Source organism: Panthera uncia, chromosome B1 (genome assembly GCF_023721935.1).
Source record: "Panthera uncia isolate 11264 chromosome B1, Puncia_PCG_1.0, whole genome shotgun sequence".
Classification (NCBI taxonomy): domain Eukaryota; kingdom Metazoa; phylum Chordata; class Mammalia; order Carnivora; family Felidae; genus Panthera; species Panthera uncia.
In genome coordinates this window covers 161637630-161652599 of record NC_064811.1, presented here as the reverse complement: position 1 = coordinate 161652599, position 14970 = coordinate 161637630, and the positions used below count along the sequence as shown (strand labels likewise).

The window sequence follows — 14970 nt, the reverse complement described above, 5'->3', positions numbered from 1 at the left end:
ACACAATTTTAAACAGACAAAAGAAACATATCAAGAAAAAAGTTAACATTAGCCTTTCAGTTAATATTTCAATGACCTCCATCACTTAATATTTTGAAGGTCACCAATAAATAATAAATGCTATTAAAATTTCAATTCCTTCAAACAGTATAGATTGAGAACCACTTTCTCAATGTAATACTAAGCATTAGACATGTTGGACATATGTGGACATGTGTCATGTGGACATATTTAAAACACCTGTGAATATACCTATACTTATTTTTCTTAGGAAAATCTCTCAAACTATGATAAATAGTAGGAAAAAAAATTTTTTTTACCCTAGTATGATCCTCAGTTTAAGGTTTTTGAAACTAATGCTCTATGACATTATTTGTTCAAGACCAGAGACTGAATACCTATGTTTATCCTGCTTTAGCAAATGCTAAGTCTAAAGATCTTTCCATAACACCACAGCTGTCTCCATTTACCCAAAAAACATAATGGCAATGAAAGAAATATGTTAGAGAAAAAAAAAAAAAATCTACATTTCAACTTATATTGTCACTCAAACTGGAAGTACAATCTGTGCTAAATTTTGTTGATATATTTACATGAAGTCACATGCTATTTATAATTTTTAATGTTACTATTAAGAAAGAAAAATATATTTATTTAGTTATAAAATTTATGAAAAAAGTTACAACTAAGTTACCTCTGTATAAATCTATTATTTTTTTATTTTCAAATTTTTATTTATTTTTTATAATTAATGATTGTTTTAAAGCTTGTATCAAAGTGAACATTAACTTTGTACCTACTTTTAAAAACAGCTTGAGTTAGAATTCATATACCATACAACTCATCCATTTAAAGTATACAATGCAATGGGTTTTAGTACATTCACAGAATTGTACAACCTAACCACAATCTTATGTCAGGACATTTCCATCTTCTCAAAAAGAAATCCTTAGCTACCTGTAACTCCCCATTTCCCTCTCTCTCTCTCTCCAGTCCCTGGGAATTACTCCTCACCCTTGTGTCTTTTTGGGTTTGCCTATTCTGGACATCTCATATAAATGAAATCATACACTGTGTGGTCTTTTGTGTCTGGCTTCTTTCATTTAGTATGGTTTTAGGATTCATTCATATCGCAGTATGTATCACCACTTCATTCCTTTTTATGGCTCAACAATATCCCATTTATGGATAAAATACATTTTGGTAATCTATGCATCAGTCATTGTACATTTGGGTTGTCTCTACTTTTTAGCTATTATGAATAATGATGCTCTGAATGTACTAGTTCTGTGTGGACATGTTTCATGTGGGTAAATGCCTAGGAGTAGAATTGCAGGGTCCCGTAATAATTCGATGTTTAACATTTGAAGCAAGGTCAAACTGTTGCTTCAAACATTTGAAGCAAGGTCAAGCTGCAGCACTTTACATTCTCACCAGCAATGCATGTTGGTTCCAATTTCTCCACAGCCTTGCCAACACTTGTTATTTTCTGTCCTTTTAATTATAGCATCCTAGTGGATGTGAAGTGGTAGGTCACTGTGGTTTTGATTTGCATTTCCTTAATGACTAATCATGTTGAGCACTGGCCGTTTGTATATTCTCTCTGGGGAAAAATCTATTCAGTCTTTGCCTATTGGGTTGTCTTTGGGGCACCTGGGTGGCTCAGTCGGTTGAGCATCCAATTTTTGCTCACATCAAGGCTCACTACCGTCAGCCTGTCAACGCAGAGCCCGCTTCAGACGCTCTGACCCCCTCTCTCAGCCCATCCCTCTCTCTCTCTCAATAAATAAATTTTTAAAAATGTATAAGATAAATAAAATAAAATAAAATTTGGGTTCACTTTTTATTATTGAGTTCTAAGAGCTGCTTTTGGGGTTTTGTTTTTAAGTATTCAAGATAAAAGCCCCTTTTCGGTCATAAAATGTGTAAATAATTTCTCACATTCCGTGAGTTGTCCTTTCACTTTCTAAGAGTCTTTTAGCTCTTATACTTAAGTCTATGACCCATTGTGTATGGTGTAAGGGAGTAGTCTAAATGCATTCTTCAGCATGTGGATAGTCATATACCCCTTTTATTTTTAAGCTTCATCTTCTTTAGAATTCAACAAAAGAATAATAAAAATGAAGAGAAACTAATTTGAGCAAGCTTATACCAAAAAAAGGAAACTTACTGGAAGACCACTGAGGTATGTTACGGTACTGAAAAATAACTGGGCCTCACACAGTACTGGAATAAGGATCTGGAAAGCTGTTAGGAATCCAGACAGTACTCTCCTTTCATCTTTGTTTCTGTCCATCTATACCGTTTCTCTCTGCAGACCAACTTTTTTTCTGTTTCTCCACATACAATGCTGAAGATAACTGCAGACATGTTCCAAGTCTTCACCACTTCAGTTCAAGCAAATAGTTTAAAGACCAGCCATCATTCAGTCCCAATTCTAAATTCCCAGATCGTTTCAAATAATTCAGCTAGAGTCTCTTTTTCATCCCTAATCCGATTTATATGTAACCAAAAGGATTGAGGGCTGCAAGTAGGACACACACAACTTTAAGGGGAAGAATGACCACATCTGGCAGGATAAGAGTGAGTTTTCAGAGAAAGTGATTGCGAAAAATGGGCAGACCACCCCCAAAAATGTCCTTGTCCCTTAAAACCTCTTGTAAAAATAGATAAGGCAGGGCGCCTGGGTGGCTTAGTCAGTTAACCATCCAACTTCAGCTGAGGTCATGATCTCGCAGTTCATGAATTAAAGCCCTGCATGCTCACTGCTATCATTGCGGAGCCCACTTTGGATACACTGTACCCTCTCTTTCTGCTCCTCCCTTGCTCACGCCCATGTGCACTCTCCCCCCTCAAAAAATTAACATTAAAAAAAAAACAGATAATGCAAAGAAAAGCAACAATTGAGTTCTAAAATACCAAAGTATTATAAAAATACAGAAATTAGAAAATATTCAATATTTTTTGATACTTGAATAATCTAAAGAGCATAATCATTGCCAATCAAATGTTAGTCTTCCCAACCAAAAAAAGACTCATAAGGAAGACAATCTGAGTTTGGTGCTATTTGGCTGATGATTAGTCAAAGCCAAAGACGCTGAATTTACTGAGTGGCAATTTAGGGTCACACTGCTTAAAAATACACTTCACCAGCAAGCTCATAAACTTGTAGAAAAGAATGCTTTAAAATGTGTAAGAAGGGGTGCTTGGCTGTTTCAGTTAGTAGAGCACATGACTCTTGACATTGGGGTCATGAGTTTGAGCCTTGTGTTGGGGGGTATAGTTTACATAAACAATTAACTTTAAAAATGTGTAAGAAAATTATATACTCTAAGAACTCCTGGGATACTTAATTTGCAATTTAGAACAATACTTATTGTAACTAAAAGAATATCTGAATAAAATATTGCAAATCAAACACTATGATACAGTTTGCTTATTCCTTAAAAGATTATGTCTAAGTTAGGAAGGGAAAACACAAAACCACTGCTAAGGACTAGTAAACATACCAGTCATTGAATCAGGTACTTTACATTCGCAATGACATTGCAAGGAAGGTATTATTATCCCTCTTACCATTGAAGAATATCATACTCAGAAATTAAATAATTTCCACAAGTTCTATCAGATAATTAAGCAGCAAAGTTGACAGAATAATTTTTGTTAAAAATTATATCAGCAGAGGGGCACCTGGGTGGCTCAGTCAATTGAGCGTCTGTCTCTTGACTTCAGCTCAGGTCGTGATATCATGGTTCATGAGTGGGAGCCCTACATTGGGCTCTGCGCTGCTGACAGTGCAGAGCCTGCTTGGAATTCTCTCTCTGCCCCTCCTCTGCTCTCTTTCTCTAAATCAATCAATCAATCAATCTTAAGTCAGCAGAGCTCAACACAAAACTGGTTCCAGCAAACAACACTAAAGGTCCTGTGTCTAATTATCTCCTTCATGCATGCTCAATAAACTAGATCACAAAGAGAAAGACCAATATTGTTCATGGCACTCTATGTTGTTCATTAAGGGTAGGTATTTGTTCCCACTCCTTCCCCATACCTCATTTCTAACACATAGCAAGTTCTCAATAAATATTGTGGACTAAAATATGGGGTGCTTACGTGGCTCAGTTGGTTGAATGTCCAACTTTGGCTCAGGTCACGATCTCGCAGTTTGTGGGTTTGAACCACACATCAGGCTCTGTGCTGACAGCTCAGAGCCTGGAGCCTACTTTGGATTCTGTGTCTCCCTCTCTCTCTCTGTTCTTCCCCTGCTCGCACTCTTTGTCTCTCTCTCGAAAACAAATAAACATAAAAAAACTTTTTTTAAATATCTGTGGACTAAAATACATTGGGGGGGGTGGCGCCTGGGTGGCTCACTTGGTTAAGAGTCTGACTCTTGATTTCAGTTCAGGTCATGGTCTCATGGTTATGGGATTAAGCCCCGTGTTGGGTTTTGCACTGACAGCATGGAGCCTGCTTGGGATTCTCTCTCTCCCTCACTCTCTCTGTCCCTCACCTGCTCATACATGAATGCCCTCTATCTCTCTCTCAAAATAAATGAATAGACAATTAAAAAAAATAAATAAAATAAATGTGGAAAGTGAACTTTTAAGCTATCCATAAGCCTCCAATCTACTACTTGCACAGAACATAGCAAGAACCGTAGTCCAGTCTTCTTATATCCAATGTGACTTTTCCGAGTAATAAATATTGACTCAATATGCAGGCATCTAGCCATAACTGTTTCTGTAAGTAGCTTACGATTTCAGCAATGCTTTCTAAATACCCCTTAATTAATGCTCTCAGGTTATGATCAAACAATATAAATGTACTTTTCTCCAAGTTCTTAATAGATCATAGTTCTGCACAGACATGTAAACAACAACGGATAATCTTACTGGAGCATTCTTCATGAGTAAGAAGCTATCTTTAGCTTCTTACTATGTCCTGTCTCTTGCTAAGAAAAACAAAAAAACAAGAACCTATGAAACATACAAAACCATTTCCTTAGATTTTTCCAGTAGCACATCTATTTGACTTTAACTTATGTACCAATCATAGCTTCTTAAGCTAAAAAATAAAAAAAGAGACAGAGAAATAAAAAAAAAGAAAAAAGCTCATTGACTTTAATACTTAATAAAATTCCAGAAATATATTATCTGCCTGCAGTTAATTGCCTTAACAAAAATAAACATATTAAATTTCATTTGTACTGCTAAATTACTTAAGCACCATAATATTCTTACTGAACTCAGCCAAATCGAGACAGGTCCAAAACCAACACTATGATTCTCTCTTACTATGGCATTTTTATTAGCAAACCTTAGTACTTTTTTAGATATGTTGATTCTTAGGTCTATTTTCCTATGTTTTAATTACCCAAAACAATCACTTTGGTCCCCTGACGTTAAATATCTATTCAAGAGTTAGCTATAGTAATTAAATTTCACATCTATAGTAACAATAAAATTATAGGGAATTATGCTTAGCCCCTACTGTATCAAAATAAGCAAGGCGCATAAGGGATAGGCTCTGAGCCAAGGACCAACAACTCAGGGCTCTTTGAAAAGTATCCATTTAAGAGGCTTGTGACCATTGTGCACAGCTTGACCTTCATTTTATCTCTTTTGGTCTCCTATTTTATTTTCCCCTCTTTCTAAAACTCTGAAAACTAGAACTAAAGGCACTCAGAGGCACAACTTACTACTTCTGATTTTACTCTTTCAATCAATATGTGGTTGTGGTATAATAAAAAATATATTTGGTCTTCATCCCTAGTTCTTGGCACTGAGTTCCTAAAACCCTTAAAATGTCCTCAGAAGGAGTGTGTTCTTTGTAATTTATAATGAGCACTTTCTGACCATAACTGAGTTTATGCTAATGAGGTAATTCATCATGGACCCCTAGACAGCTTCAGGATGGAGGCTCGTTCCAAAGGAACAAAACACATAGAGGGTTGGAACTTTCAGCCCCACTTTGACCTCCAGGAAGGGACTGGAGATTGAGTTCATAATTTCAATCATACCTATGGAGTGAAACCCCAAATAAAACCCCTAAAGAACTGGGTTCAGGGAGTTTCTAAGTTGGTGAACACATCAGTGTGCTGGGAGGGTAGTATGCCTGGAAAGGGCATGCAAGCTCTGCGCTGCCCCAGCTCCATACCTTGCCCTATACATCTCTTTCGTTTGGCTATTCTTGGATTTTATCCTTCATGATAAGATTGTAATCATAAATATAAAGCTTTCCTGAGTTTTGTGTCATTCTTGAAAATTACTGAAAGGGATGGCAGTGGAGGGGAGTTCACAGGAACTCCTGAATTTGTAGTTGGCCAGGAAAAAGTGTGGATGCACTGAAGACCCCATGTCCCCCTGGCATCTGAAGTGGGGGCAGTTTTATGGGACTGAGGCCTTAACTTGTGGGGTCTGTGCTAACTCAGAAGTTAGCATCAGAACTGAAATGCAGGACATCCAGCTGTTATCAGGGAAATTGTTGATGGAAAATGACAGAGTGGTGGTAAACTCTTCTTGGATACAAAAGATAAAAGCTGCTTTAATTTCAAAGCCAAAATTTGTAAGTCCATATTCATTCATTCAATTAGCAATAATCGCGCCTCGGATAAACCTCATTGGCTACGATACTGCCACTGCGCAAAGCTCATTCATTCAATAAATATTTCCAAAATACTTACTATGGAGCAGGATAAGAGGATTAGACTGTAAGGGCGCTGATGATATTAAACAGGTAGTCAAGGCAGGATATATTGAAAAACCAGCAAATATTGGTGAAGGCTGGAAGGTGGTAAGAAGAGTGTTTTGTGGATATCTGATTTATGAGAGATCATGTAAAAGTCCTAAGGCAGGAGTTGCCTGATGTGCATAAGGATGAGCAAGGGAACTGATGTGGGAAAGAACACGAGTAAACAAGGCATCAAAATGGTAACAAGTCGTCCAGATCGCTTAGGATATACTATTATGAGTGCATTGGCTTTTACCCTGAGTGAAACGGGGTGCCAATGAGAATTCTAAGCTAACTAAAAAAATCACTCTGGTAGCTGGGTTCACATTAGACTGTGGGCAGCCAAGTGTAGAACACCCCAGTCAGGAATTATTAACATGATAAAGGGAAGAGATAATGGTGGTCAATGTGGTAGCAGTAAAGGTAATAATTTTTAATATAAAACTTCTCCAAACATTCAGAGAAGGAAAATATCATGGTGAACAACCATATGTCAATCATAGAGATTTAACATTCTCCCATATTTGCTCCATATTTGATTTGACATTTTACTCCTAAAAACTCCACTATACGTCTCTAATCAGTAAGGCACTTTCTTATAGTTCTGATATACACCTAATATACAACACTCTCCAAATACCACCCAATATTCAACCTATTTTCAAATTTCCTACGTTATCCTTAAAACGTCTGCTATAGTTGATTTGTTCAAATGAGATTCAAGAAAAATCATGCACTGCATTTGTGTTTTTAAAATTGTGGAAAGAACACTTAACATGAGATCTACCCTCACAACAAAATTTTAAGTGCACAATACTGTTAAGTATAGGCACGATGTTGTACAGCAGAACCCTAAGAACTTACTCATCTTGTAAAACTGAAACTTTATACTTACTGAACAGCAAGTATATTTACTTGCCACTTGCCCCAACTGCTAGCTCCTGGCAACTGTCATTCTAATGTCTGTTTCCATGCATTTGATGATTTTAGATACCTCATATAAGTGAAGTCTTGCACTATTTGTCCTGTGATTGGCTTATTTCACTAAGCATAAATGTCTTCCAGGTTCATCCACGTTGTTGCATATGGCAGTATTTCCAAGAACCATGCAATGCATTTGGTTAGTGTCTCTGTCTCACCTCTTCAGGCTCTTTAATTTAAAACAGTCTACCTCCTTCTTTTTTTTTCATGACACTGATTTACTGAGGAGACTAGGTCAATTGCCCTGGGAAATATCTTACTTTCTGGATTTGCCTAATTGTTTCCTCATGATTTAACTTGTTTCTCTAGCCTCTAGCTAAAGGCTAGATTTAGATATATTTTATAGATATATTTTAAAAGTACAGTTATCAGGATTCTTGATAGGTTGGATGTGGGATGGGGAGAAAAAGAAAGTTTTACGGTTTGAGCAACTGGAAGGCAAGAAACGCCAACTGAAATGAAATTTTTGGCTGAGTGACTTTTGGGTAGCAAATAGGGAATTTAGTTTTATATATAACTTTGAGATATCTTTTAGACTCAAATGGAGACATTGAGTAGAAAATGAACTAAGTCTAGAAGTTAAAGGAAAGATTGATGCTGGATACACAAACTTGAGAGTCATTAAGACATGGATGACATTTAAATCCATGAGACTAAAAGAAACCATCAAGGAAGTGAACACAGAAAGTAGAGGAGCAAGGTCTGAGTTCTTATTGCACTCCAGTGTGAGGAAGTAGGATAGAAGAGGAAAAATGAGTAGAGGAAATGCAGATCATCTGGTGAGACAGGAGAAAAACCCTGAAGGTTGGGGCGCATGGGTGGCTCAGCCAGTTGAGTGACTCTCTTTCTCTCTCAAAAATGAATAAACATTAAAACGAACAAACAAAACTCCAGAGGGTAACAAGGAGGTAAGTACTTTGAATGCTGCTGCCAGGTCCAGATACGGATTGAAAATGGGCCATGAGAATCAGCAATGTGTAGATGGTGGTCCTAAAAAGTGCCATTTTATTAAAAAGAATTTTTTAACGTTTATTTATTTTTGAGAGACAGAGAAACAGAGCATGAGCCAGGGCGGGGCAGAGAGAAAGGGAGACACAGAATCTGAAGTAGGTTCTAGGCTCTAAGCTGTCAGCACAGAACCCGATGCAGGGCTCGAACATGAACTGCGAGATCATGACCTGAGCTGAAGTTGGACACTTAACTGATTGAGCCACGCAGGCGCCCCTAAAAAGTGAAATTTTAATAAAATGGGGAAAAAAAAAATCCCTACCTGAAAAGTGCATTTAAGAGAGCAGAAATAAAGGAATCTGAGATGGTTGGATACAGACTATGCTTTAAAGAAGTTTTTGCTACAAAAGGAGAAATTGATTGACAGAGGTGAGATCATGAGAAGTATTTTTAAAGAGAAAAGAAGTAACAGTGTGCTTACATGCTAATAGATACGACCCAGCAGAGAAGGGAAAAGTGATGATGTAGGAAAGAGAGGCAAACTGCTTAAGTGATGATCTTGAGTAGGCGAGAGGCAATAGGGTGCAAAATACAAAGTATAGGTACTGACTTTAAGATAGAACCCTTCCCTATCAACCCCACAGCTCATGTGTAGACAACAGGTTGCAAGGCAAAGTCAAACTGATGCTGGTAGGTGGGTTCACGTCGTCATGGGATTCCACGGAAATTCTTTCATATTTGTTTCAACTTCCTGAGAAGTAGGATGTATCCTACCTTGTTAAGGGGATCAGATGAGAGAGAAGGGGATACTGGAGGTTTGAAGAGAGAAAAGTGTGAGACAGTCATCTGGAAGGCTGGGGGAATGGGAAGACTAGGGAAACACAGTACAACTGTGGGATTCCATAAGGTAACACTTGCAATTTTGTGGTGAGAAATTTAAAATGAGATCCATCAGCATGTTTGCTTTTTTTTTTTCAGCTGGGTTCAGCTGCATAGGTAAGAAGTAAAACTGGTGGGACGGTAGATTTAACCAGAGTTGTGGTTTTGCCAAACAAATTATGAGGGGGGCAGCAAAGCTAAAAGTATACACAAGGGAGTGATTATGATTGACCATGAAAGTTCAGCTAAATAAGAGGAACGGAAAAGAGATGAAGGTGGACAATGTTGAGATCCCACTGGCAGAAGAAAATCAAAGAATTATTGGACACTTGATACCAGAGGAAGTGAGGTGGAAAGACAGGAAACAATAATCAGACAGTGGTAATGAGAAAACTGAGATTATGGAGGGATTACACATTATCACTAATTATAAGGTACAGGGTATGACCATGGGGATGAGTGGCTGAAATCTAGCAGAAGACAAGATCAATGGAGAAGAGTTCAAGAAACTGGTAGGCAAGGATATCCAAATCACCAAGAATTTAGATAAGAGTAGTATTGAAAAGAGCCAATAGTGTGCCAGGATCCAAAACTGTTGAGAAACAAGAAGAAATGATAGCAACAATGAAGGGTAGTGGATGATATCATAAGATTCAAAACTAGGGTTTTAGGGAAGATGAAGGAGAACGGTCTGGAACAGCACTGAGGAGCACCGCCTCTGGGCTAAGTGTACTTCTAAAGCCTGTGGGAGTAAAAATAGCCATCACTTGAGAAGCCTGCACAAGTAGCATTAGGGGAGAACCAGATTTCTTTCAGATCCAAAGCTGATGAGGAAAAGTGCTGATTGTTCTTTGGCACACATACTGCAGGTTAACCAAGAATCACAGGCTTAACAGCACAGTCAATTTAAATCCTGTGCTCTCTGAAGTGGGTTGAAAATAGAAAATTCATTTAACAGTCACAGTTCCCTCAAGACTTAAGGGAAAAAACAGGTTTTCGTTTTGAACACCTTAATGTTTCTGGTGACTGATCTATTAGTAAAAAATATTTAAACAAGTAAGAATTTAATCATCTATGGATGATGTCTGTCTGGTCATTAGGCAAATCAACATAATCAAAAGTCCTGAAAATATGGGAAAGGGATCTTTTTAATAAATAGCGCAAAAAAGAAAAAAAACAATCCTCTATACAAAAATAACTCAAAATGCATCATAGACCTGAATATAAGCACTGAAACTATAAAACTTCTAAAGGAAAATGTAGAAGAAAATCTTAAGTGACCTTGGCTTTGCTAAACATTTCTTAATAGAATAAACAAAAACAAAAGACAAAAAACAGGGCATCTGGCTGGCTCAGTCAGTGGAGTATACAACTCTTGATCTTCAGGGTTGTGGGTTCTGGCGCCATACTGGGTATAGATATTACTTAAAAACAAAACCTTTAAAAACATAAAAAAAAAACATGAAAGAAAAATAAATTAGATTTTATCAAAATTGAAAACTTTTGCCTCTCAAAGACACTATTAGGAAAACGAAAAGGGAAACCACAAATTGGGAGAAAATATTTTAAAATATATATCTGAAAAAGGACTTGTATTTAGAATATAAAGAACTCTAAATTCAGTAATACAAACAATCTAAATAAACAACAGGCAAAAGATTACGGGAAACCATTCACCAAAAAAAGATAGACAGATGGCCTGAAATGATGCTCGACATCATTTAGTGATTATAGAAATTACTTAAAAATAAAATCTTAAAAAACACCCCACAAAACACTGACCTTACAAGTGATGGTGAAACTGTGGTGCAATAGAACATTCATACACTGCTTGTGGGACCACAAATGGCACATCCACTTTGGAAATACTTTGGCAGTTTCTTAAATATTAAACACACACTTAGTTAGAGAGGGAGCCAAACCATAAGAGACTCTTAAAAACTGAGAATAAACTGAGGGTTGATGGGGGGGTAGGTGGGAGGGGAAAGTGGGTGATGGGCACTGAGGAGGGCACCTGGTGGGATGAGCACTGGGTGTTGTATGGAAACCAATTTGACAATAAATTTCATGTAAAAAAATATATATTAAACACACACTTAACCATATGTTCCAGCCATTCCACTCTTAGGCGGGATTTTACTTGAGGGAAATGAAAGCATATTTCCATACAAAGATTTGTACACTAATGTTCAGAGCTGCTTTATTTGTAACAGTCCTAAACTAAAATAACCCACATGTTCATCAGCAGATGAATGGATGAACAGATCATGGTATATCCATACAATGAAATATGTATGAACTATTACAGGCAATAATATGAATGAATTTTAAAATAATTATATTGCATGAAAGAAGCCATACCTTCTCCCTCAAATAAGAGAATATATTGTGTGAGTCCACGTATATAAATTTCTAGAAATTGCTAATTAATCTATAGTGACGGAAAGCAAACCAGTGGTTGCCTAGAGATGGGAGAGGGGTGGAAAAAGGAGGGACTGAAAAACTTGAGTGATTGACACATTCATTATCTTGACTGTGGTGATAGTTTCACAGGTATCTACTTAGGTGAAAATTTAACAAATGCTATACTTTAAAAATGTACAATTTACTATATGTCAATTTCATCTCATTGAAGCTGCAGAAAAGGGGAGGGAAGTACTAGAAAGAAATGAGCTATCAAGTCACAGGGAGAAATCTTAAAGGCAATATTGCTACGTGAAAGAAGCCAATCTGAAAAGACAACATATGATTATGATTCCAATTACCTGACACTCTGGAACAGGCAAAACTATGGAGACAGTAAAAAAGATCAGGGGTTGCTGGGAGTCTGTCTAGGGGGAAGGAGGGATTACTAGGTGCAGCAAAAGGGATTTTTAGGACAGTAAAACTCCTCTGTATCTACACGTATCTACAGTGAACTTTAATGTAAATTAGGGACTTTAGGGGTGCCTGGGTGGCTCAATTGGTTAAGCAACCAACTCCTGATATTGGCTCAGGTCATGATCTCACGGTGGTGAGATCAAGCCCTGCATCGGGGCTCTGTGCTGACAGCTTGGAGCCTGCTTGGGATTCTCTCTCTCCCTTATCTCTCTGCCCCTCCCTTGCTCACACTATAAATTTATAAAAGAAATTAAGAAACTTAAAATAAATTTGGGGGCACCTGGGTGGCTCAGGTCATGATCTCATGGTCCATGAATTTGAGCCCCACATCAGGCTCTGTGCTGACAGCTCAGAGCCTGGAGCCTGCTTTGGATTCTGTCTCCCTCTCTCTTCTGCCCTTCCCCAGCTCACAGTCTGTCTCTCTGTGTCTCAAAAATAAACAAACATTAAAAAAAATTTTTTTAATAAAAAAATAGAAAATAAATAAATTAGGGACTTTGGGTGATAATGATGTGTCAGCACAGGATCATCAATTGCAACACATGTAGCACTCTGGTATGGGATGCTGATAGTGGGGGAAGCTCTGTGTATAGTGGGGCAAGAAGTATGTGGGAATTTGCCATACTTTTCTCTCAATCTGTAAAAACTTTTTTTAAAGTAGTAAAATATACATAAAATTTGTCACGTAAACTATTTAAAGTGTGTGGTTCAGTGGTATCAAATGCACTCACATTGTTGTGCAACCATCACTAACATCCATCCCCAGAACTTTTTCATCATCCCATTTGGAAACTCTTTTCCACTCAATTTTGCTGTTAAACCAAAACTTTTCTTAAAAAAATGTGTCTTTTAAAGAGGGGGGACATGAACCTATATGGACAAAAAAAGAGAAAGAAGACAACAGCAACAAAATTTTAGAAGCTGGAAAGCAGATTAATAGGAAATGATTTAAAAGACTAAAGAGAGAAAAAAATTACAGTGACAAGAAACATACTTACATCCATTTATATTTGCTAAAATTTCTACTTAAACTACAGAAAGATACAGTTTTTCACTTACCAGCTCAGATAAAATGAAAAGATTTGCAATTTGCAATGCAACTCTCTGCCTGGCACCCACCTTTTTGGCTTTCCTCATACCTCTCTGGCACTTCTGCTGTTTGAGGTTCCAACCAAGAATTAAATGTCAAAGTTCTTCAAGGCTCAGGCTACACATATTTTCTTCTTATGCTGTACTATTCCCCAAGTGACTTAATCCACAATAATGTCTTCAATAAGAGATAGCCAAATTGATTCTGGACTTCTACCCTCTCAATCTATATGATCTATTGCGAACTTGGCATTTTCTCTTACGTCTCAACACCAAAGTCAGTGTCCCCCAAACTAAACTCATGATACATCCAGCACTCCTCCATAGCAGATCACCCTTCAACGTTCCCACATCAGTCATTTGCACCTTCTTCTATGTATTTGCTTAAGTTAGAAACTTAAAAGTCAATTTTGATACCTCCCATATCAATCATCAACATTTGGCTTTCTCTACTATTTTGAGTTCACCCACTTGTCTTCATCTCCTTCACTACCTTCTATTTTTTTTTTTTTTAATGTTTATTTATTTTTGAGACAGAGAGAGACAGAGCATGAACGGGGGAGGGTCAGAGAGAGGGAGCCACAGAATCTGAAACAGGCTCCAGGCTCTGAGCTGTCAGCACAGAGCCCGACGCGGGGCTCGAACTCACGGACCGCGAGATCATGACCTGAGCCGAAGTCGGCCACTTAACCGACTGAGCCACCCAGGTGCCCCTCCTTCACTACCTTCTAATCCAAAGTACCATAATCTCCCTTCTGACTTACTACAAATTTCCTTCCAATTGATCATCCCTCATCATTATGGCCTCTTCTAATTTATTTTACACCTGCAGAATATTTTCAAGATGTAAACCTGACTAGAATTCAAATAAAACCTTAAAAAAAAAAAAAAAGAGGGCCATCTGGGTGGCTCAGTTGGTTAAGCGTCCAACTTTGGTTCAGGTCATAATCTTGAGGTTCGTGGTTTCAAGCCCCACACTGGGCTCTGGGCAGACAGCTCAGAGCCTAGAGCCTGCTTCAGATTCTATGTCTCCCTCTCTCTCTGCTGCTCCCCCACTCATTCTTTCTCTCTCTCCCTTGTTCTCACTCTCTCTCAAAAATAAACATTAAAAAAGAAAGAAAGAAAGAGAGGAGCTCCTGGGTAGTTCAGTCAGTTGAGTGTCCGACTCTTGATTTCAGCTCAGGTCATGATCACAGGATTGTGGGATTGAGCCCTGCATTAGTCTCCATGCTGAGCCTGATTCTCTCTCTGTGTCCCTCTCCCCTTCTTGCATGCACACACCCTCTCTAAAAAAAAAAACAAATTAAAATAAATAAATAAAAATTTTAAAAAAGAAAGAAAACCGGTGCAGCCACTCTTGAACAACAATACGGAGATTCCTCAAAAAGTTAAAAATAGAACACCCTGGGGTGCCTGGGTGGCTCAGCTGGTTGATACTCTGACTTCAGCTTAGGTCATGATCTCGTG

At 37.8% G+C, this 14970-nt stretch overlaps 1 protein-coding gene and 1 non-coding gene across 4 annotated transcripts in view; both read right to left on the bottom strand.

Annotated features, from left to right (window-relative positions):
- HOOK3 (hook microtubule tethering protein 3) overlaps positions 1–14970 on the bottom strand; it is a 117186-nt gene that overhangs the window by 90163 nt on the left and 12053 nt on the right. The window contains exon 2 of one of the 3 annotated variants that reach the window (XM_049632461.1): positions 11317–11414. The exons of the other annotated variants lie outside the window; for them this stretch is intronic. Within the exon in view, the coding sequence (XP_049488418.1) occupies positions 11317–11354 (38 nt within the window). The 5' untranslated portion in view covers positions 11355–11414. The remainder of the gene's footprint in view (positions 1–11316; positions 11415–14970) is intronic. 3 annotated transcript variants of the gene reach the window in all.
- Positions 6507–6646, bottom strand: LOC125924034 (U4 spliceosomal RNA). The gene has a single exon (XR_007458226.1). It is a non-coding gene; the product is annotated as a U4 spliceosomal RNA (small nuclear RNA).